This window comes from Leuresthes tenuis, unplaced genomic scaffold (assembly GCF_036924035.1).
Source record: "Leuresthes tenuis unplaced genomic scaffold, fLeuTen1.0.hap1 SCAF_7, whole genome shotgun sequence".
NCBI classification, from domain to species: domain Eukaryota; kingdom Metazoa; phylum Chordata; class Actinopteri; order Atheriniformes; family Atherinopsidae; genus Leuresthes; species Leuresthes tenuis.
The window spans coordinates 24,255,708-24,277,940 of NW_027325361.1; the positions used below are offsets into that span (position 1 = coordinate 24,255,708).

The following is a 22,233-nucleotide window of genomic DNA, read 5'->3' on the forward strand; positions in this document are numbered from 1 at the left end:
ATGAGCATTCAGATGGTTACCACGAAAATGCATTCTCCAGTCAGACAAAGCATCAAATAAATATCTGAATCACATGTAACCTGAAAGAGCTGTTCTCTTAAGGTAAACCCTTATCTGCATAAAGACTTTGTTAATGCTCTGTCTCAGAGTCGACCTTAAAATGTACAGCAAGGACCACTTTTGGATTTGTCCCGGACCAGCAAATTACACATCACCCCTGGATACCAAACATCTGGACAACAAAGGGCTCAGAGGAGTTTAAAGTGAGGCAGCTGTGAGGAAGCACAGCAGACGGACTGATCTCTTCAACATGAATCCTGCTCTGGTTGTGTTGGCATTTTCTTTGCTGGCCCCGGTGGCAGCTCAGTCTCAAGACCATTATGACATGGGCTGGGTCAACGGCTACCGCCAGGGTTTCAACTTCCAGTGTCCCCATGGAGAGGCCCTTGTAGCCATCAGGAGCTACTTTAGTGACAAGGACGGCTCGGACCGCTTGTGGGCATTTGAATGCCAACCAACACCTGAGACACTGGGTGAGCCCAGTGACTGCTGGTGGGATGACATCAACCGTGCTGGGATGGAGTGGTGGGTCTGCTGACTTTTGTCAAGGAATGTTATCTAATTCCTTTGTCTTCTTCAGCTGTACGCTGAAGTGTCAAAGCTGTTTATCGGTTTACAGTGAAATAAGGTAGGGTGCAGCTTACATATAGGAAGCAGAATGTAGTCAAAATTTTGATAATCAAGCAACAGTTTTGTTTGAGGGATGACTTCTCTTTCATACAGAAAGGTAAAGGATTCAATCTGGAAAAACGTTTCTGTTTAAAATCTTGAAATAATAAATGGCAAATAGCATTACAGTAACTGTAATAATGTCATATGAGGAATTTAACAGTTTGTAATATGAATAAGTGATGCAAAATTATATGAACGTGAAATGTTGGACAAGTACTAAAAGAATGATGACAATAGCTTGAAATAACTGTGCAGCTGTGTAACCACACCTGTGGACACATTTCAACCAAGATGTATTCTGAAAGGTCTTCGTTATTCGTTTTGATTGTTCGAGAGTGTGTGACCTCCTGAATTCAAGATGTTTTCACACATGTGCTGCAGCTCTGAAATTTTACAGCCATCAACCGGATGGGCTACATATGAGAAAACAAATATCCCTATCTTCCCATCAGACCAACAGCTCCGTACTCTTTTCTGCTTACCTTTATATTACTTACTTTTCTGTCAGCAATATTGCCCACAAAACACAAAAATAATAGTTAATATAGTTAGGTTGGGAGCCTTGTCTGCCATCTTCACTGTACAGGCATACCTTTTGCATCAATTTTTACTTCCCGTTTGCTCTATTTTTTCAGCACTTCAGTATTTTTGTGATAACATGTCCTATAGTCTCCTGCTGTGTCAAACATGTTTAGGATATTTGTGGTCTCTGAATTAGGACAAGCTACACAACACAACCTATTCCTATGCAAAGAGTATTTGTTTACTCAATATTTCATGACCTGAAAGTGTCATGTGCTAGTATTGTTTTGCCAACTAATATAGTTAGCTTACATGAAAAACGTAGCATTAGTGAGCTAACGTATGTATGACCTGGTTTAAGTAAGGAGTAATAAAGGTAAGTAGTAAGGAGTATAGTCCACGCAATGATTGCATAATAGAATGTTACAAATTAAAAGTTTAAACTATTGCTCTTGGGTAGCTATTCATGAACCCAGTGCTAACTTTGAGTGAATATAGTAAGTATGAAAGAAAGCACAACATGAACATATTTAATTACCACTGTGTATACTTCCTTCTGTGCTGTACATAGAAGTATGATTCCAGCTTAACACTGAAACATGTTTTTGTCCATAAATGCATAAATAGCAACAAAGAAACAGGTTATTCAGTTGGCGTTTGTAGTTAGGATTCATTTTTGTTTCCACAAAGACACTTTTTTGTAAGTCTTACAAGAATGAATTGGAAGTTCCATAGATTGCACTATTGTTTTACACCATTTACAATGTATCACGTATCTTAGGAAAAAAAATAGTTTGAACGAGTGACTTCATCACATTTAAGTTTTGACCGACTTACTAAGTGAGAATGGAGTTTACGAATAGCTTCCGAACAATTATAGATTAAACTTTCAATTTGTCTCTGCTAAACAAAGATTTCACCTCAGACCTTTCACATTTGTATCTTTACTGTCATAAAAAAACTGAATTCTGTCCAGTTTTCTCATTCAGAGGAACAAAGCCAGGTCCTCCAGGGCCAGAATGAATCACTGTCTCACTCCAGAGACAGTGATATGTCTTCAACTGCCAGTTCCTGAGAACACAACCACCTCCAGTGAATTCTAACAAGATTCATCCAACAGGCTTTGTGCGTGGTCCTTCAGAGACATCACATTAAAGTTTATAGGCCACATGTTTGAGCCTTTTCCTGAGCTGCAAGAAGTTGTTCATAAAAACTGGATAGACGAGAAAGATGATGCAACAACAACAATCTTTCAGAGACTCAGTCAGTAAATAAGAACCCACTCAAGGAGAGTTCAGCCTTTAATTTCATATCCATGAATTTTAATTTTAGCCCATTCTAAGTCCCACAACCTCACTTAAACTCATTTGACTAACTATCAGCTTCACTGGAAGGTTGATCTAATTAAGGGATTTGAATCAACCTTTAGAAAACCTGCGTGGAGAAAGAATTGTAGTCTGACAACCGTATCTTGAATCACATAGTTAAACTCTGCTATATTTACCTCATAACTTTTTGTGGTTTGGAGAGCAGAAAACATTTGTGCTTTCTTGATTTACTTTGAGTAAATCAAACCAGTCCACTTGTTGAACTGCAAAAACTGTGAATGATCCTTATCATTGCAAACTCTCTTTACCATAACTATATGTTTGACTTAAACTGGGTGGGATGTTGCCCTGCAGTGATATACCCTCACTGGCTGAATGGCTGAAAACTGAGTTCATGTTGCCATGTCTACAGGTCTACACGTAGTGTACAGGTCTACACATAGTGTAGTGGTAAGAGTGCCACCTTTCATGTGGGTTCACCCAGGTCACCCACATGAACCCAGGTCACCCATGTACCTACATGAAAGGTACTACTACCTCCAGAAGGGGTCCTTAGGCAATGCCCCCTTACCCTGTTTGCCTACCTGTAAGTCGCTTTGGATAAAAGCGTCTGCTAAATGCATAAACATAAACATACACATGCTGCACTCCCTGCTGCTTGGAAGTGGTATTCTTAGATGTGTTATGGTGCCAGCTAGTGTATGGGCCATGAACAAACTACACCATTGAATGACTAATATTTACCTCTAACAACATGGATATTCCTTTTATCAAAAGGTTTTCCCACTTAAATGCCATGTCTAAATGCAGAGAAATTGATTAATTTTAAGTAAGTCTATGCCACTTATGATTTGTGTCTTTGCAGGACTTCTACATGCACCCGCAATGGCCTGGTCGCAGGTGTTCAAAGCAAGTACTTTGAATCTGTACTTGACCGTGAATGGCAGTTTTACTGCTGCTACTACAAACGCCGCTGTCCCTACTCCTGCATGTAAGTTCTCACTCAGTGTTATGGGCATATTAAAGATATAGTCAGTAATTTTGGACAACTTTGTTGTTGAGAGTTAGATCATTAAAATCAAAAGCAATCTCAAATCTCAACAGCACAAAGATTGGAAGCAAGAGGAAACAATGGTTAATCCTTTTCATGCTTTCCGTTTTGTCCATAAATAAAGTGTAAAAGTGACTATGTCTGGGTTTAACAAGAGGCCAGTAAAGGTTTCAGGAAGTCACTGTCATACCCACACATGCATTTTTTTTAAATAGTGCTTTCAGATGAGGTCATGTTAACCATTCAAGTCCAAATAAACACCCCACTCTTTTATCATTCATGACCTTGTAAGTGTAAATTTTCTGAGTTACTTAAAAGACTTACCATGTTTTAATAAAGAGTCTACAAATTCCACTCAAAGGCAGCAAAACACAGAATAAATGTGCTTGAAAGGTGCTGGTAAAGCTAGGCTAGCTGTTTGGACCTTTTTTCCTTTTTTGTGTTTATATGAACTTCCTATTTCTTGGCTGTAGCTTCAAATTGAACAGGTAGACACAAGGAGAATAGATTTTTATCTAACTCTCAGCAAAGAAAGTAAACGAGGATGCAATTATTTTTAAAGGTTTATTCAGTAGAAGTTTTCTCCTCAGAATGTTAATCACTCCCTTGCTGCTATACACAGGAAGACCATTGACATTCCTAATTACTACAGAGAAGAAGGTGAACTGGTTATACCGAGTTATGGTTACTTCATCCGTGGTGCCCAGACCACCTTCAGTGGAGTGCTAAGGTTTGTTCAGACGTTTCATATTTTTCCTCAATACTTTCTCATCCAAAGCAGCGTGAACAAAAATCAAGATCTGTTCAAACAGTCAAAGCAAAATTGCTCGAATCATTTATGGTTGCTGAACTGACGAGTTTTGTCTTGCACTTTTTTGTTTCAGAGATCGGCAGTGGAAGTACATCTTGTGCAGAATGACAGACTTTGACTGTGACTTTGTCAATTTATAGACTTATAAGAAACATTTCATTGTCTCATAAACAGTTTAAATACATAATCACTCTTTATTTGAAGCTAAATCATAAAAATGACTCTACTGATATGGTCAATTTTGTCATTCATTTACCAACTTCAATAATGTTATGTACACTTGTAATCAGTAGTTGTATTAGTCTAGCTAAAGACGGATTCATATCATATAAACATAACAGTTAAAATAAACATATACATACAGGTCTAAAGGAGATTCTCACCTTCATGTTGTTGCGAGAGGAACTAAAAGTCCATCGACAGCAAGTGTTTCCCAAAGCAAAAACAATGATATGATACTTTGCTCCAAGATTTCCTATGAGGTCATGTGACTTTCAGGCTCATTAAAGTATTTATAGAGGAGCCTGACTTGCCTTTTGCCGTATACTCTTTTAGTAGTACTACAAGAGCTGAGAGTAATGAGCCCCAAGAAGAGCACTGCATGTCAATCCATTCCTTCTTCATCAAAATGTCATATTGTGTTTTGCATGTATACCCTGTACTTAAACTTATGTACATGTGTGAAAATGGGAATAAAATGCCATTTATTTAACAAGTAACAGAATGTGATGTATGAAAGTGAAATTATGAAAATCCATGAGCATTTAAGTAACCCAGGAAAGTGTTGTGAGGCTAAGAATAACTGTAACTATGGGAAAGCATAAGCCTTCCAAAAGCCCAGAGAAGATGAGCTCAGCCATGACAATATCAACAGCTCCTTTGGGCTTTAAACTTCTGATATTGCCATAAGACGAAGCCTGAAGGCAGATCAGGTTTGTGTTCACATGCTTCTTAGAAGGGTCTGACATTATCAAAATCTAATCACTTCTGTAACATATCACACACAGTATGAAAAGTGGTGGGAGCATTCTGTATAAACAAATACATAAACTTAAAGAAAATCAATTCAAGAGACTAGTTCAGCATATTAGGTCACGTTGTTTGCCAGGAAGAGCTGCAAGAGTAGTTTAACACTCCCACGTTTGTTCTTTTAAAAAAAAGGGGTACAGCTGCAGCCTTTTTGCTTAGACTGGAAACAAGGAAAAATAGCTAACCTATTCCTGTGCAGAGGCAGATTTGAAAGGTAAGTAAATCTGCATACAACTTAATCAGCTCATCTATAAAAAGAGAGGTGGGGCTCTCCTGTCGTTGACAGGCTGACATTTTATGAGAGTGCATCTTGTCTTCAATCAGATCCTCCATTCTTTCTGTGACAATAACTGACGTCCCAGTTGCTACATGGTGTATGGTCTCACCCTTAGACAGATTGAGGCCAGCTTCCTTCATTTGCTCATGCTCCAACTTTACACAGAGTTTCATGAGATTTTTTGCATAAAAAACTTCCAGGCCGAAAAAACACAGCCAAATAAATAGCAACAATCCCTTACTGGTTCCTTGGCTGTTGCCAAAAAAGTGACTTTGAAAATAGTTCTGAGACGAAAAAACAAAACTAAATCTAACTTAAGCTTGCAGATCTTTTTGTAGAACTTTCAACCACATAATTTAGTAGAAGCTACCAGCTTTTACTGAAAACATATTCTTTTAACAATCCTTGCAGTATGTGAATTCAGACCAAGGAGCCCAAGTAGAAACACAGGACATACTTTACGGGCAAATACAGTGCCTGGCAGCCTCTTTGTCCTCATTCTTACTCCTGTTGTTCTTGATTTCTTTACCAGCTCAACCTTCCAAATCCTTTCAGACTTGGACTTGACTGACTGTAGCTCAGTGGGCTCACTACGCCGTCTTGAAAAGAGCAGGGGATAAGGCCAGTAGCTTTCAGCACTGTTTGTTTATGGCAGCTGCTGTCTCAGGGCACGGGGCCAAACACCGCTGTGTTACACAGCTGTCCCTTGAACTAGTGGCTGGTGGCGAGCCACACGCCTGCGGAGGCGTCCTGCCCTCAGAGACCCACTGTCCCTGTGAGGGAAAGCCTCTTCCTGAACTGGAAGAGATTGGGAGATATAAAGTCCCACTCTATCCTTTCTTCCCTCTTACACGTTTTCATTACAGCTAGATGAGAAACGATCCTTTCAAAACAATATTCACACCGGCTGTAATTAAAGTTTATAGGAGGGGCCAAAAGGCTATTAAAGTCTCCTTGCTGCAGTCACTTCTGGAATCTGTAGTTAACTACCATATCATTAAGAGCTAAGTATAAATGTATGGTATCAAAGTGATATGGATAAGAGGGAAAAGAATGTTCTGATGAAAACCTGTGTCTGTTTTGAACAGAAAGCATGATGTTTGCTGAGACTATCAATTTTTAAAAGCTAATAAAGCATAACATTTTATGGCAGTCTTTTAACGCCACACTTGTGGATTCATAGGTGATGTAAGATGTCTTATTTTAGATATGAAGTCATCGACTGTTAAACAAAAGCAAACAAATGCTGAAAGACTTATGCTATATGGCAAAACAAAGAAAAGAAAAAGCTTCAAATTAAAGTCATGCAGATAAAAGTGTAACATCATTTTGAATTTATCTTTGAAAAGGTAGATTTGTCTATTATCAAACATAGCAAATTTTGAACTTACAACAATTTTTTTGCAAGATGTTGAACTTGTTGACCTCTGTCCATGAATTTTGATACCACAACAATACCACAACACATTACATGTTTACTTTATAAAAATGTTCTACCATTGGCAGGCTTGTCTTTGAATTCTTTTTTTTTTTACATTTAAGTTTATGCTACCCAATCCATAGACACCTCAAATGAATATCATGCTGAATCCAGGAAGCTCTCTTATACAAACAATTCTTTGAATAGAACTACATATACTTTTGTGTAAGTTTGATAAAATTGGAGGTACTGGTAAAACTAATTTAGTCAATTTATAGTAAAAAAGAAATGTTCCTCTTGTATAAAAGTAAATTTACTGCATTTTACGACAGTTTTCAGCTAAAGATTTCTTTCACATTTCTTTTCAACAAAACCAAGGGCTAGCGCACATTATTTCACTTTTATGCAAAGCTATCAAACATAGGACAATAACATTCCATCTGTTTCAACCATTGTAAACTATCACTACAGAAAATAGATCAGAGAATTGTTAACTATTAGATCGCTCAAGGATTTCAGGGGTTCGGGTTAGGGTTAGACACAACACATTTGCTATAAATCGCTTTCGCAGCTCACAACTTTCAGACAGTTCACTTAAACAAAGCCACAGATTACGAGTAACTTTATGCTCTGAGTCAGCTCTGTTGGGGTAAGATGGTTGATGTTTATCACCTGGTCTCGCTTGTTACGGGCTCTTCCTGGCACAAACTTTACATATTAGTCTGTCTGTCTGTCTGGTAAGTCACATCATGACATTAGGGCTGCCATGTGCTGATGAACACCTGAAAGGATTGCCTTAAAGGTTCCATCCACTATAGGTTAAAATCTGTCATCATGTTGGGAAGGTGCGCAGTAATTCATAATGAAAGATAATCTACAATTCCCATTAAATACATTCAAACTAAAGTAGACATACCTCTTTTGAAAATATAAGGAGTAAAAACTGCAAATATCTGTGCTGAAATGTTGCAGGTAAATGTAGAGTAAAACACGAGAAAATTCTGTTAAAGTACAAAAACAAAGGTTTTTTGCTTTGTTACAACCATTACAGTCTAAATTAAGCTACAGTAACTAAGGTAAGTAAAAGGCAAATAAAATAACAAAATAAACAGGAAATGCTCAAAAAGACTGCAGACAGGCCACGACACAATACAAATTATGGCACAAATTATTACTGTAAGATGAAAGCATTTCTGCAATATATTGGAATCACTTTTCACTGTTTGAGAAAACAATGTCATATAACCCCCTTTTTTTTGCCAGACCCAAATATAACAGCCCAATATAAGTTGAGGCTCAGAACAGCAAATCTCAACCTCAGTCATGTGGAGGAAAAGTTTATTGATAATAGAAATTCACTGACCCCTTGCTTTTTGGCAAGCTATCAATTCCTGTACACAATTTTATGGCAATCCCTCCTCTTGATTAGAGTGATAGACCTACGAACAGACTTTGCCATGCTATTAAATACTAAAAATAAATCAATAACTGACACAACAACCTCAACATAGGGATTCAGTGAAGTGGAAAGTTTCTGTTTCTGGTGACGCTAACATCCTAAAATGTTTGAATACTCCACAGATTCCACATTGTAATTGTCAAGATAGAGAATAGCAACACTCTCACATTTTACCACAACATTTCTTTTCATCAAACACCATTTCTAAATTTAAAAAGATGCAACATGTGAGGATTTTGTACTCACAGCCAATCCTTCTTTCTTTCCACACAGAATTTGAGGCCAGCTGGTGCAGTTAATGCCTGACTTCATTAGATTTGATTCGGCACAGCTTCAGTGCAGCCAGAGCTAAGACTGAGAGAAATAACAGCTTCCCAGAACAAGACGCTACTGCATTCCTGCTGAAAATCCATCCTGTTTCAGCTGCCCTTTACAAGTTTAATTTGACTGCTCAAAGGTGCAGGGCTTGGAAAAAATTTATTCAGATCTGGCCTTTAAGATTACTATTGATGACATTTAGAATTCTCAAAATCAACTGATTTAGACATATAAAACTTACCTGATATCTAGCATATTAACGCCACAGACAGGTAACGTAAATAACACAGTTTATTTCTTCAAAGTCCACCCTTGAAGGGGTAGGATTTCCTTATTCAGACCCGAAGAACGCCTAGAGATCCGATCACTCAAACCACATTTGAAGTTGGACAGGGCTGCACATTTTGGGTGGCACATTTTTTTGTCCTGAGCCGCAATGAAGGAGAACATATCTTAAAGGCGGTCTTGAAAATGGCAGTCCTGCACCAGCTGAGGCACCTGCAGCTATTATTATTCTTTGATTTTACATAGGGCCATTTGTAAAAGTAAAAATAAGGGACTTCACAGGGAGTGACGGCCTGTGTTACCACAGAGGCCAGGCTGCAGGACTTACATTGCAGAGACTTGAAGATTACTGGTTGGTTTTGGTAATCTACTGAACTATGTGAGGGCAGGCAGACTCTGGTTTTGCAAAATTAGACCCATGCGCAACTTCAGCATTGGGTCTGTGCAAGTGGAAGTATGTGTTCTTTTGTGTACAAAGCACAGAAGTCAGATCTGATCACAGTGCGTCTCTTGTGGAGACATATGATGGCATCATAGATGCCACATGTGAAAGCCAGGTTTGAACAAGCCTTCAGGAAGCAAGTGAATTATCAACTCTTGAAGTTGATTTGTTAAAAGAAAGAAAAACAGGCAAGGGTACGATTTTTACAAGGAAATCCATGGAAAACCAACTGGATCATGCTCTGATCCAGTTGGTTTTCCATGGTCAAACTAAGTCAAATTTTTGATGTAACTGGGGAAAGTATTTACCTTTAAAATTGACATTTTAATTTGCAGGTATTTACAGCAAACCGTATTCCTTAGTCTTAAGTCAAGTTAAAGGCTTTGTTCTCAGCCGGTGAATAACTGAGGGTCTGTGTTTGGGATGTGTGCAGTGTGAGCAGCATAGAGTATGACCCTGACCCGGTCCCAGGGCTGCACAGATAGCCTGTTTATTTTAGGGAGCCTCTGCACTCACTCTCACTGCTCTCACTTGAGGACAAAAACAGCTGCCTTGATTCCTGTCTGACAACAACGGGCGCACAGTGCAGAGCCACAAGTCAGTTTGACCAAAACTTTATTACTGAACTGCACCACAGAGGACATAAATGATAAAGGTGTGAATTAACATAATATGCGCTCATCAAAGGATATTAAAATTTGCTTTGAAATTTGATATGAAATTTGCTTTGATCCCGCTAAATAAAAAAAGAAACAACTGGTGACTGGGAGATGTTGTAGTTTTTTAGAATATCTAAAGAAAATTAAAAAAAATACATATTCCAACTGCGAGAACTTTCCCTTTTTTTTTTTTTCCCAAACAGCATTCTTGTTAGTCTAGATAATCCACAGACTCCACTCTCAGGAATTTTAATAGGGATTGTTTCTTTTGAGGAAAGTCATTGAAGTGAAAACGTTTGACCACAACTGCCATAGTTGGATGATCAGATACAACTGTCAGTTAGTAAGAACATATGGGTTTTTTTTTTTTTGGTTTGGTTAAACGATTCTCTGAGTTTTTCTGAGAATTTAATTGGTTTTGGTCACATTAAATTAAGACCATGGAAACTTTGCATTACAGCAGTCACAGAATACTGGCTCAATAAATTTCCCTTAACTCCCTAAATGTTCTTGAGTCAGCTAGTTTAAACCTTTAAGACCTGTGGCCACAGATGCTTTCAGTCCACAGGAACCAATGTACAGTTTTTTTGACAACTGAAGGCAGTTGGTTTTCTTTTTTGTGTGCGTGCCAGAGGAACTATGGCCAATAGTAGTTCATTGAACAGCTTTCTTGCCCTTACTTCAGAGCCTAAGCTTCCTATCATTAGGGGAACCATTTTTGATACAGATGAATGCTTTGAATTGATCAAAATTAAATAACTGTATGGGGACTGGATCGATTGGTTGAATGTACAAGCACAACACCAAAATCTGTTTGTACAGAAAAAAAAAGAAAAGTAAAAAGGTGTCAACATTAGTAAAAAGTCCATTGTATAGATAAAAGTTCATAACCTAAACAAAACGCAGCTTTTTCTTTGGATCGATGCAACCAAAGAAAAAGCCCTAGTACTGTTTAGACCAAATATGCCTCCTATCTAGTGGGTCCCATATGTCTTAATGGGTTAAAGATGTCATAAGATGGGACTTTGGGTCTTTGGGTCAGATATTACAGAATTTTAACATCAATTATCACAGTTATGTAGACAATACACAACTCTATGTGTCTCTGTTAACAGACGACTGCAGCCCAGCAGACGTACTGTGTCAGTGTCTGGAGGAAATAAACACCTGGATGAGGGAGAATTTTCTACAATTAAATGAAGATAAAACTGAGGTCATTCTGTTTGGTAGCAAAGAGAAGAGGGTCAGCACTGGTAAATATCTTGAGACTTGGGCCTTTACAATCACTAACCAAGTTCATAACCTTGGAGTGTTGATAGACTCAGATCTGACTTTCAGCAGTCACATCAAAGCTGTCACCAAGGTAGCTTTTTACCAACTCAGAAACAGCAACAGAATTAAAGGTTTTCTCTCCCAAAAAGACCAGGAGAAACTCATCCATGCATTCATCTCCAGTAGACTCGATTACTGTAATGGTCTTTTAACTGGACTTCCCAAAAAGAGCATGAAACAGCTGCAGCTCATCCAGAACGCTGCTGCTAGAGTTTTAACCAGGACTAAGAGATCTGAACACATCACATTAGTTTTAAAATCTTTACACTGGCTTCCAGTCAGTCACAGAATAGATTTTAAAAGCCTGCTGATGGTTTACAAATCCCAGAACGGTTTAGGCCAAAAATACATCTGTGATATTAATTTATCTAGTTAATTTATCTACTCTGTTGCTTGTCTTTAATCATTTGAATTATTTTATGTGTTTCTCTTTATATTCTTTTAATGCTTATTCCACTCCCCGCTGTAATGCTTTTATTTTATGTAAAGCACGTTGAATTGTTTTGTACATAAAATGTGCTATACAAATAAACTTGACTTGACTTGACTCTCACAAAGATTGAGTAGGATGGGAAAATAGAAAAGAAACTGAAAAAAACCTCTTGTCCTTTGTTTGGATGTAACCATGAGAGGAAAATAGTCATAAAGTCAGGAGACTAAACCAGTACTGTTGGTTACAGTCTTAATGAGCACTGACCATAATTAACTACCAGAATCATACCAGACAAAGTGAGGCAGTTTCAACAAAAACCATGAGAAACTAAGAGACAGTGTGTGAAGCCGAAATATCCCTTAAATATGACCACTTCATCTGCTGTTCAAAACTAAATCACGGCTTCTGACTGCAACCTTAGTATGACCTGGATCTCATGTGGCTGTACAGCTTTTAAGAGAAAAGATCTCTGGGTGAGTGAATTAATCAAATACAGAAGTTGCTGCCCAAGACAAACACAAGCAGGTGTAAACCTTCAGCATTCTGGGTGGGATACAGTTTGTCCTCTGCTGTCAAAGTTCACAACTGAAAAGAACATAGGTATAAGACCCACTCTTTGTGATCAACTCATGTACAGCCCGAAACCACAGTCTCATTATTCTCCCAAAATGGATTCCCTAGTGAATCTATGAAGAATAAATTTGTAGGAGGAAACATGAACCGAATGGGAATCTTCTGCTTCCCAAGTGTTACACTTCCCAGTCGTTGGCTCTTGGGAAAGATTTTTTTGCATCGAGGACTCGGGAGGGAGCCCTGCACTTGTGTTTACACAGCCAACTCAGGTTCATCCTGTGATCACAAAATGAAGGTGTTGGATAATAGAAGCTGGTTGAGATTTAAAGTTAAGAATAACAGCACTTTTCCCCCTCTGGATCTGTGCAGCAAAAAGTGTGTAATGTGGGAAGGCAGTCAAAACTTTGTGGGAACAAGAGGTGTGTAAGTTGAGCTCAGTGACCTACTGGTTCCCAGCCTTCCCCTTGGTTTTCTCACTTTCGCTGCTTGCAGTGCACCTCAGACAAAAGCATCATTATTGCTCTTGGATTCTTCACTGGTGAATTCTCGGCTGTGAAATGGCACAGAATAAATCAGATGGTTTATGGGCTGTGATGGAGGGAGCTGAATGGATTAAGCCATGGAGTAAGCCAACATCTGATGTTTCCAGTCATTTGGACTCTTAGTGGGAAATGCTACAGCCCAATGTTTCCTGTATTTATTAATTTTTTCCTACCTCTCATTAGCCATGATGAGCTTGTGTTTGCATACCTCAGAAAGCTAAGAATGATATAAATGGTGCCATAGAGAGCAACGTCTTTGTTAGTAAAATATATTTGGTGTTTTTACTGGGTATTCATGCAGGTGAAAGGTCAAGGCTGTGAGTGTAAAAGATGTACTAAGATTTGTCAGCGTGTTAATCTGCCTGATGCCCTGAGGCCCAGACAGAGAGAAGTGCAGGAATCTAACCGTATTACATTACGCAAAACAGGCTCTTCTCACACCACTGAGCATGTGCTTGTATCTTTGTTGTGTGGAACCAAACCGTGATCCAGAGTTTAGACAAACTCCAGGAGGTTCTCATGATATAGAAAATGCATCCCAAAGTTCAGAGCAGTTCAGAACACACACTGACATTCTTCACGAGACAGTTTTTTTAAGCTGGTGTCTCTCCCACCATGACATATACAGCAGTCAGGACTCCTTGGCATCTTAGTGTCTTCATTTAACTGAATAGATTAATTTGAGCCAAACCATGATCTTTACTTTACCCCAATCAAGCTGTTTTTGAGCCTAACCTGAATTAATGAGAGGAAAACAGAAAAAGTTCAATAGGTGTTTGGTTCCACTACCAACCCTACCTCTTAATGCAGACTTTGTTGGCTTTTCATAAGGCAGCATTTTGAAAATGACTTATGCATATCTGAGAGATGAACCAGTTTACAGACTCAATCTATATACAGTATGGTTACATTTATAAATCTAAATTTTCAGGCAACCGTAATTCAGAGTAGCTGTCAATTAATTCTGTCAAACATGTTAAAATGCAGACTTTTCATAGCTTATAGCAAAAACAAGCAAAAACAAGAAATAAGAAAACAGGAGTGTAGTACGAGACTGGAATCCAAAGTTATGAACTGCGGTATCTCAGCCCCTGGGTGTTCTGGGGCAGCGTCAGGGTCTGGAATGTGCATAACAAAAGATCAGTTTAATTCAAAAGAAGTCAGAGAAACCAGGAGCTGTAGCATCTCTTGCACCCTTACACACCTAGAGAGTTATGTCCTCTTGTGCAGGCATAGATGGTTCATCCTAACCGACGGCCCTTTCATCACCACTGGTTCCTGACATTGCTTTGTGTAAAAGGTAGCCAAATATGAAATGGATACGTTTCTGCTAAATAAAAAATGTAGAAGAAAAATCAACACTTTTCATCAACATTACAAAAAATGCTGTAAGAAACTATCACTTTTACTCCCAAACTGTAGGTTTACTTGTTCCCAGAGTTTCTAAAAGTAGAATGGGAGGCAGAGCCTTCAGTTATCAGGCCCCTCTCTTGTGGAATAAACTGCCAGTAAATGTCCGGGAAGCAGACACCCTTTCCACTTTTAAGATTAAAACTTTCCTTTTTGATAAAGCTTATAGTTAGGGATGGCTCAGGTGATCCTGAAACATCCCATAGTTAAACTGCTATAGGCTTAGACTGCTGGGGGACCTCGTCTGTCACACCTTTCCTCACTTTGCTCTCTTTTTCCCCTGTTTAATTTCTATTATGTACATGTGACATTATTGTGGTTATTAACTTGTGTTTCCCTGTTCCAACAGATATCCTTTGAATGGCGTTATGGTGTTTTTCCCCCCTCTTCTCTGTCTTCTCAAACCCCAGCTGGTCGAGGCGGATGGCCACCCTTCCTGAGTCTGGTTCTGCCAGAGGTTTCTTCCTGTTAAAAGGGAGTCGTTCCTTTCCACAGTCACTACAGGCACGCTCAGGACGGGAGATTGGACTGAAGACAAGTTTCGGTGCAATCTGTTGGTTTCCTTAGCTAGGATATTGTTTTTGAATAGGCTCAACATGAATGAATTGGATTATTTAGAAATGAATAAATGAATAATTAATTAATTAATTATGATTACAATGAATTGAATTCCAATTGGCTTGAATTGGACTATATTATTTAAGTGCCTTGAGATGACATTTGTTGTAATTTGGCGCTAAATAAATAAAACTGAATTGAATGGAACTTGAGTTCTTACTTAATTCTTAGAGCGATATTAGTGAATTTAGCAGTTTCTTTTTGTTCTATGGTTCCCCCTACAGTTAGGGGATGTAACACCACTGTCATAATGCCACATCTTTACAGCCACACACATAATTTGCTGTCACATTGAAGAGGTCACAAAGATGGCATCAAAAGCCAAATTGTCAAAGTACCATAAAGCAAAACAGTGTGGTGCGAGGCTGGAAACCAAAGTTGTGAATTGCGGTATCTCAGTCTCAGGCCTTGGAATGTGCATAACAAAAGTACAGTTTTAAGGTTCACAAACTTCTCTAGTGTTGCTTTAAAGCAGCCACACAAGGGGCTTTTGGAGCTCTAATGTCAACATCTTTGGAATACAGTGCAAACTTAGACCTGGAGTTTAAAAAAACTTGTAATAGAGTTATTTTAATACACGGCCACTTATCAAGTAGAGCAGAACATATACTGGTGATCAAATCTTTGGGTTTTGTTTCTCTAGAGTCTAGACACACAACAATGTGTTGTGCATCAAGCAAGCTGTTTGATTCAGCTACTGACAGATGACTCAAAACCGTATTAGCAAAAGAGAAACAACTAAGCTAATATGTTTGCCTGTGTTCAGCCCAGAGATAAACAATTCTAAATTCCTAATTATAGATATCATGCAATAAACAATATCACATGCTGCTCTACTGCTTATTAGCTCTAAATACACATAAAATGTCAGGCTTTTAAAAAGCCAGACAACAAAGCACTGAAGGATAAGTGAAAGCAGTGACATAAGCAGAGCCCTGATCGTAAGCTCTTACGTCATCGGCATCCATTCATTACTCTCTGTGCTACCATGCTCAGTTTCCTCGACGCACTCTCTGACTGCCAGTCTCCTTCTTCATGCTATATCCCTCTTTAATGTAAAGTGACTGTAAAAATTATTATTGAGCACAATGAATCATTGACATGTATATCTCCCGTTTCTGGATGAAATTGTGAGCCAAATCTTCATCTGCAGGTTGCCATGCTCCCTGCCTCTCCGGTAAATTTACTGCTGGCAGAAAGATCCTCCTCAGGCAGAGCGTAATGGAAAAGTACTCCACTGCCAGTACAGTTGTAGCAAGCTTTCTATCACTGTGTTTGGCCTTGGGTATAACAAGAGCAAGACACAGAAAGATAAGGCAGTCTCTGGTTGCTTGATTCTCCCACTGGCTTTGTTCTCAGACAGACTGATACCTTTATCTTGGCTGGGAGGTTGGGACAGACATACAGTAGGATCTTCCTTTTGACTTTAAGAGCCAGTACAACAACACTACTACAGATGCAGACCTCGAAGACTGCAAATACAGTTTACAAACCTATAGTATCCTTTAAACTCTTTCATCATCTGTACACATCATTTGCAAAGAACACAAATCATATTTTTAGCTTGTAAGCAGACACAGAGGATGTAATTTAGTTAAACAAGATAGACATTTTGCTTATTTGTTTTCTGGCAGAGAATCAAATTAACAGACAGATACTCACATGTCTGTCCATAATATTTAAGGCTACATGGAAAAAAAAGAGTTTTGTCAAATCTGTACCACCTCTAAAGCTCATGAATGAACTTACTGAGTGTTGTAAGGATAATCCACAAAAGTATTATATTATGAAAAACAGTGCCTGTCAGGCAGCTAGCAGAGACGTCAGAAAGTATGATAGCAGTCTAATGACAAACATCCAGTGATAACTGAAGCTACCACCTAATATCGTGTAGGTCCTCCTTCTGATCAGTCAGGGTGTCAACAAAGAAGATCTGTGTCCTTACTAGACACTGCACCTGTTCCAACATGAGGTGATAGCAAATAAGGATCCTTTGGGCTGTGGAGATCGGATTGAGTTTAATCTCCACAAATGCCATTAGATCTGTATTTTAGGAGTTTGACGACCAGGTGAACATTTTTTGTCATGTTCTTTGAGCCCTTTCTTAAAAGTTTTCGCAGGGCCTCCTGCTGTCATGCTGGGGGAGGCTGCTGCTGTAAAGGCCTGATGTTGCCAAATGGACGTGGGGATGTTTAGATAAGTGGAAAGTTTCAATTCAGTTTATTTATATAGTTCCAGATTACAACAAATGTCATCCCAAGCCACTTAAATAATATAGTCCAATTCAAGCCAATTGGAACTCAATTCATTGTAATCATAATCCAATGAAATCCAATTAGTTCAAAGTAACATCCATGTGAATGGCAGTTTTCCCTGGAGAAGATTAAACTGTATCAAACTTTTTAAAATCTTTGCTGCTTTTACAGTTTTATCATTTCCATTTTATAAAAAACAAACCATCCATCCAACCATTTTTTGCATACCTGCGTCATCCTGTTCAGGGTTGCAGGTGAATCCCAGCTGTCATCAGGCAAGACTGAGGGCACGCCCTGCATGTCACCAATATGTCACAGAGCCGACAAAGACGCAGAATACCATGCAAAATTTAGAACCAAGCTACAACTAATTACTGATAATAAAACCAAGAGTGGGGCGCCATGTAAAGAGGCCGTAGTTCTATGATGCAACTGGCCCAAGTTCAAGTCAAGGCCTGGGGCCCCTTCCTTCCTTTCTCCCCCTTCCTCTGGCTCCTTTTCTGTCTACCTACTTTAATAAAAAAGACCACTAGTGCCCAAAATCTTAGAAATTAAACCAAGTGACACAGAGACTAATTCAATTGCACAAAAGTACGACAATCCATAAACACCATAAACAAAGCACTTTTTTCCATTTAAACCCAGCCACATGGCTTAGGAGTTTAAACTCCATCAAACAGAAACTGCAAACAAAAAAATAACATCACTTGAAACTTTGGATCTCCAGGGTAGTCACAAACACTATATTGCCAAAAGTGTTCATTCACCCATCCAAAACATTAAATTCAGTTGTTCCAATCACTTCCATGGTGACAGGTGTATACATTCCAGCACCTCGGCATGCAGATTGCTTCTACAAACATCTGTGAAAGAATGGGTTGCTCTCAGGAGCTCAGTGAATTCCAGTGTGGTACCGTGATAGGATGCCACCTGTGCAAGTCTAGTTCTGAAATTTTCTTGTTACTAAATATTCCACAATCAACTGTCAGTGGTATTATAACAAAGTGGAAGTGATTGGGAATGACAGCAACTCAACTACGAAACGGAATCTCGTTTCTCCATTTGGCAATCTGATGGACGAGTCTGGGTTTGGCGGTTGCCAGGAGAACAGTACTTGTCTGACTGCACTGTGCCAAGTGTAAAGTTTGGTGGAGGGGGGATTATGGTGTGGGGTTGTTGTTCAGGAGCTGGGCTTGGCCCCTTAGCTCCAGTGAAAGGAACTCTGAATGCTTCAGCATACCAAGAGGTTTTGGACAATTTCATGCTCCCTACTTCCTGTTCCAACATGATTGCGCACCAGTGCACAAAGCAAGGTCCATAAAGACATGGATGAGCCAGTTTGGTGTGGAATAATTTGACTGGCCTGCACAGAGTCCTGACCTCAACCCGATAGAACACCTTTGGCATGAATTAGAGTGGAGACCGTGAGCCAGGCCTTCTCATTCAACATCAATGCCTGACCTCACAAATGTGCTTTTGGAAGAAAATGAAAAATTCCCATAAACACACTCCTAAACCTTTTGGAAAGCTTGTCCAGAAGAGTTGAAGCTGTTATAGCTGCAAAGAGTGGGTAGACGTCATATTAAACCCTATGGATTAAGAATGGGATGTCACTTAAGTTCATATGCGTGTAAAGGCAGATGAGCTCCACTACTTACTAAAACTGCTAAACATTGCTAACATATATGTAATTATTGTCCTGTCTGTGTCCAGAAAAGAAAAAAAGGGGAAAAAAAAGTCCTGTCCAAGAACACATTGCTATAGATCACATTTTGTGACAGTTTTGTGACAGTGAAATAAACGTGAGGTTTCTTTTCCACAAAGTATTTTAGAAAAAATAGCATCAAGTCAAACAAGTCTCCACTTGTATGAAACAAAAAGTATATTGCTGACATGGATAAAGTAAATTGCTTACTGACATGATGACATTTTTGTCTCATTTTACACCCTAGTTTGGAAAAATAAGAAGACTGAATTAACAACTTAGCATAATGTTGCTGTTGCCTTTTTGCTCCGTATCACTGACCTGCTTTGATATTTAGAAAATTTTGAAAACCTGAGAATTCTAGGACAAGTTCAGAATTCCTGACTCTTTAGTGTGTATAACTGTAGAATAGTTTAGTTTATCGGACCTTTCATTCGGGAGAAATACTTTTGTCTAAAGGGGGCTTTAGGATTTTAAGTGTTAGAGTCCACGTGAAAAAATATCTTTTTCTTTAAGGACAACACAATATCAGTATCACATAGGATGTTCTACTTTTTTCGCTGTTTCTGCATCCTGTCAATACTGGTTTGCTTCAAATGAGTGGGAAAAAATTAAACTGCAAAATAGGGGCATACATCAGTACTACCTCTCCCCTTCATAGTGCCAGAGGCTATGTTTATTCTCTCACATCGAGGTTAGAGAATAAAGAGAACTTGTTTGTTGTTTGAACAGAGGCTGATGAAGTCAATGAATGTGGCTGTGAAAAGACAGAGAAGGCAGCTGAGCAGCCTCTGAGGTTACATGTATGAGCGCAAGAGAAAAAGAAAATGACTGCCTCAGTGACAGTCATCTAAAATGGATAGTAAATCAAACACAAATCGGGAATTAGTTATCTCATGAATGCAGACATAACACCACCTCCGTCCATATGCATTATCTAAATGTTGGTAAGATTGTTGAAGACAGAGTGTAAATAAAGAGCAGATCTCAGTCTGTTGTTGAGTGGAACATACAAGTATAACCACAATGAAATAGTACGTCTAAATGTAGCTAGTTGGAAACAATGACAAAAACTGTCAGAAACTAGCTAAGTTAGCATGGTACAAGGATTACAATCAGGAGGAGTCGCTAACAAAATCCAAGACCAGCACTTAGAGCTCAATAATTAAGTAATAACATATAGTCTTTATGTTGAAGTTAAGCACCAAATGTTTAGACCCTTACATTTTTCCTTAAGTCATGATAGTGTTGTACTGTCATCAAACTAAATCTAAGTTTCTAATGGTCTTACAAAGCAAACTTTCAAAGACCATTCTGGCAGCTTCTCAAATTCTCCTTGCACGTAAGAAAGAAGCTCCAGTGCTTCCTTTATTATCTTCTGTAGCTGTCACAGATCTTGGAGACCCAAATACAGGTATACCAGGAAGGGAGGCGCGGACTGGCAATGTCTAAACAAAGGCGGTGACTAGGCAGGAAATGAAAAACTACAAACTAAACCAAAACAGAACAAAGGAAACATGAACCGCCCTATTTACAAAACAAGAAACTCACGAAAGGGTTCAGTTCAAAAAGTGACGGCAACAAACGGCATACAATAATCTGGCAATGCACAAAGGAAAATCTGTAACCCGAGGGAGTAATTAACGAATGAACAGCAGGTGAGACAATGAGTGATGGAAACCAGGTGGGACACAGGAAGTAAAAAGAACAAGATACACATGGCTGCAAATACTACAAAATAAAACAGGAAGTGAAGTAACTAAGGCACAAGCAGTAAACTGAAGACCAAAAACAAAGCCACAACATAGAAAAATGTAAATAAATATCAAGACAGGAAGCTATTTAAAGCATCATCAAGCATGGTCTGATTCTCACTGCAGCACAATCATCTGTTCCTTAGGAATTCCTCCTGCTATCTTTCCTTAGTCGCATGTTTCCCAAAGAAGTCAAAGAAAACTGCCATGGAAAAAGGTTATATAAGTTCCTTTTTAAAAACTATTCATCTGTACCCCTTTCCTAACTCAATAAAGCGCCCTTCTGCAATGACTTAAAACAAGCATTTTTTTTTTGGTGCCAGACTAAAGACACTTTTCGGTTTTAAGTCATGGATGTGGAAAAACCAAACAATACTTTGACAGAGAAGGAAATTAATGGTGGAAGAAATACCTAACTAAGGGGGAGTGACTAGATGAGCAAAATAACCGCCATGCTGTGAGGTGATGGCTGGATGAAACGCAGGAAATAAACAAAGGCTGCTCTGATGTGTGTCTGTGAAGCTATCGCAGATTATATTCGACATTTAAGCAAACTATCCTGGGAACCAGACGAATATGAGAGCTTGTGTTTCATTTGCTCTGGCAGAAGAGCTCTGGCCTTCCTCCAGGTCAAACAGGTTTCTTTAAACTATGCCAGCCAATCACAACGTTTATCTAATGTAAGACAGGTTCAATATAGAAAAACTATACAAAGAAGCACCATTGAGGCACATCAGTGTTCTGTCATATTTTGTGGCTTTAACTGGTTGTAGGTTTATCCACTTGAATCCAGAGGCCCTTTGACCTTTAGAACCCTCCATGTCAATTAAAGATAAACTGAGAAGTTCTAAACAAATGTTCAGTGGTTGCTAGATAGAGAAGGACCCTTACAGGATACAAATAACCTCTTTCCCAGTGTTCATATAAACAATCAGAAACTGGTGTTGGGGTTTATGCCAACAACTGTGAATGAACATATTACATCTCTGCCTCAGAGGAGAAGGAATCAAATACAAAAAATCAGCTCTGCAAGGGAAGTTAAACAATGAGAGGCAGCAGCACTTCAGGGAGTGTTTGTGCCTTTATAAAACTAAGACACAGTGCAGAAATAAAAAATGTTTTATTCCGTTACCAAGCAACAGTGAATAACTGTATGTACTACCCCAAAAAAATTAGTAATCTCTCACCAAGGCCAATTAGAGACGAATATTGCTCTTTATTTTGAGTAGTAACTGGAATCTGCCATTTTGTCCAGTCGGTGTAAACTGGAGCGCAGTA

At 38.8% G+C, this 22,233-nt stretch overlaps 2 protein-coding genes across 2 annotated transcripts in view; one reads left to right on the forward strand and one right to left on the reverse strand.

The window, feature by feature from the left end:
* LOC140312312 (uncharacterized) overlaps nt 1-22,233 on the reverse strand; it is a 177,824-nt gene that overhangs the window by 53,127 nt on the left and 102,464 nt on the right. The gene's annotated exons all lie outside the window — the stretch shown is intronic.
* Nucleotides 219-4,695, forward strand: dpt (dermatopontin). Its single transcript, XM_072388751.1, has 4 exons — nt 219-585; nt 3,448-3,573; nt 4,256-4,363; nt 4,518-4,695. Exons 1-4 carry the CDS (start codon nt 311-313, stop codon nt 4,582-4,584), a joined length of 576 nt encoding a protein of 191 aa, XP_072244852.1. The 5' UTR covers nt 219-310; the 3' UTR covers nt 4,585-4,695.